General features: G+C 64.1%; 1 protein-coding gene across 1 annotated transcript; it reads left to right on the top strand.

Moving 5' to 3' along the window:
* Nucleotides 1-714: 714 nt before the first annotated feature.
* On the top strand, nucleotides 715-1398 carry EMIHUDRAFT_123748 (hypothetical protein; the record flags this gene model as incomplete). Its single annotated transcript, XM_005774808.1, has 1 exon — nucleotides 715-1398. A coding segment is annotated over one exon (684 nt), but the record flags the coding sequence as incomplete, so codon positions are not given.
* Between the last annotated feature and the right edge of the window lie 60 nt (nucleotides 1399-1458).

Below are 1458 nucleotides of genomic sequence, written 5' to 3'. Positions count from 1 at the left end.
ATCGCCACTGCACTCGGCTCCTCTGCAGCGGTCTCGCGCTCTCGCCAGGACAGCACGCCGACGGCAAGCTTTGAGGTCCGTCTGGTGGACCTGCTGTGGCCACAGCCGCCCCTCGCATGCAGCTCGCACCAGACCTCGACACTGGGCTCGCTCAGCTTGGTTGTGGCAGCGTGTGTGAAGGATGCGCGGCCAAGCCGCTGGCGCTGCTACAGCGGCGCGAGAAGCAGGCAGCGGCGCGACACCCGGTCGGTCGAGTCTGGCCGTTCTCGCGACGCCGGCCGGCGAGGGTGGCGGCCTGTGGCCGGCTGGTGGGCGGAGAGCAGCCAGGAGGACTCCAGAGTAGCCAGCAACACCAAGCAACGGGCGAGCGCACAGCGAGCGCGAACACAGCTCTGAGATAGCGATGGCTTTAAAAGGTGGCACTCCGGGTTCTCAGCGCACAGCGCCATAGGAGGTGAACCTTCTTTTCTAGACCGGAAGGATTGAGAGCAGCCTCGCTCTCAATCCTAGAAGTCGAAGGATTGTGAGCAGCACTCCTCGCAATCGTAGCATCTCTGTGCGATTGCTAGCACCCACGCTCGCAATCCTACATCTTCTAGGACTAAGAGCAGCTCCGCTCCCAAGGTGACTGGTGACGCCTACGACTACTACCAGCGCGCTCGCAATCCGAGCAAAGTCTAGGAGGGGGCTGGCGCCTTCCTGAATGCGATCCCCATGCGGGATGATATGAAGATGGAGACGTGGGCGATGCGCATTACAGTTCAGCGCCGCCTCGGCCTCCCGCTCGATGTTGCCTGCCAGGCGGTGGAGGCGGGCAAGAAGGCGCCAAACGGCAAGCCGCACGAAGAACTCGGCGATGCCGCAATGGTCAACCCGCGTGCGAAGCACGCGACACGACACAAATACCTGCTCAAACGACTCGTCAAGACCCTTCGCTCGGCGTGGGGCATGCTCATCGAGATGGAGCCGACTGCACACCTCAGTTACAGTAACCCAAAACAACCTGACGTGGCGGCGGCGAACATCGGCAAAGGGCATGTGCGCCTCGTTGGCGACTTGAAACTGACGAGCTCGCTTGCGTGCAAGGGTGGCGATCGGCTCGGCTGGAAGGGGGCTTTTGTCGCCTTCGGCAACACCGAGCGGGCGCTGCTCGACTTAGTGTTAGGGCATGCTGCATGGCCGCGGCCGGGAGGGGGGGGGGAGGGGGGGAGGGAGGCGGAGGATGCAGAGGCGGAGGCGGCGGCGGCGGAAGAGGAGGAGGGGGAGAGTGAGGGGGAGGCGGAGGCGGGGGCACCTGTGACGGCCCGCTACGAGAAGGGCGAGTACCGGTTCGCGCGGGAGAAGAATTGCGACCTGCGTTTGCTCGACTTCGAGACGTTCGGCGGCTTCGGGGACGGCGTCCGCAGAATTCTTCGGCAGGCGGCGGACCAGCTGAGTAACAAACTTTCGCACGCTCAG

This window comes from Emiliania huxleyi, assembly GCF_000372725.1.
Source record: "Emiliania huxleyi CCMP1516 unplaced genomic scaffold EMIHUscaffold_3066, whole genome shotgun sequence".
NCBI lineage: Eukaryota > Haptophyta > Isochrysidales > Noelaerhabdaceae > Emiliania > Emiliania huxleyi.
Note: the sequence above shows the minus strand (reverse complement) of the source record. Positions and strands in the feature narration are given on the sequence as shown.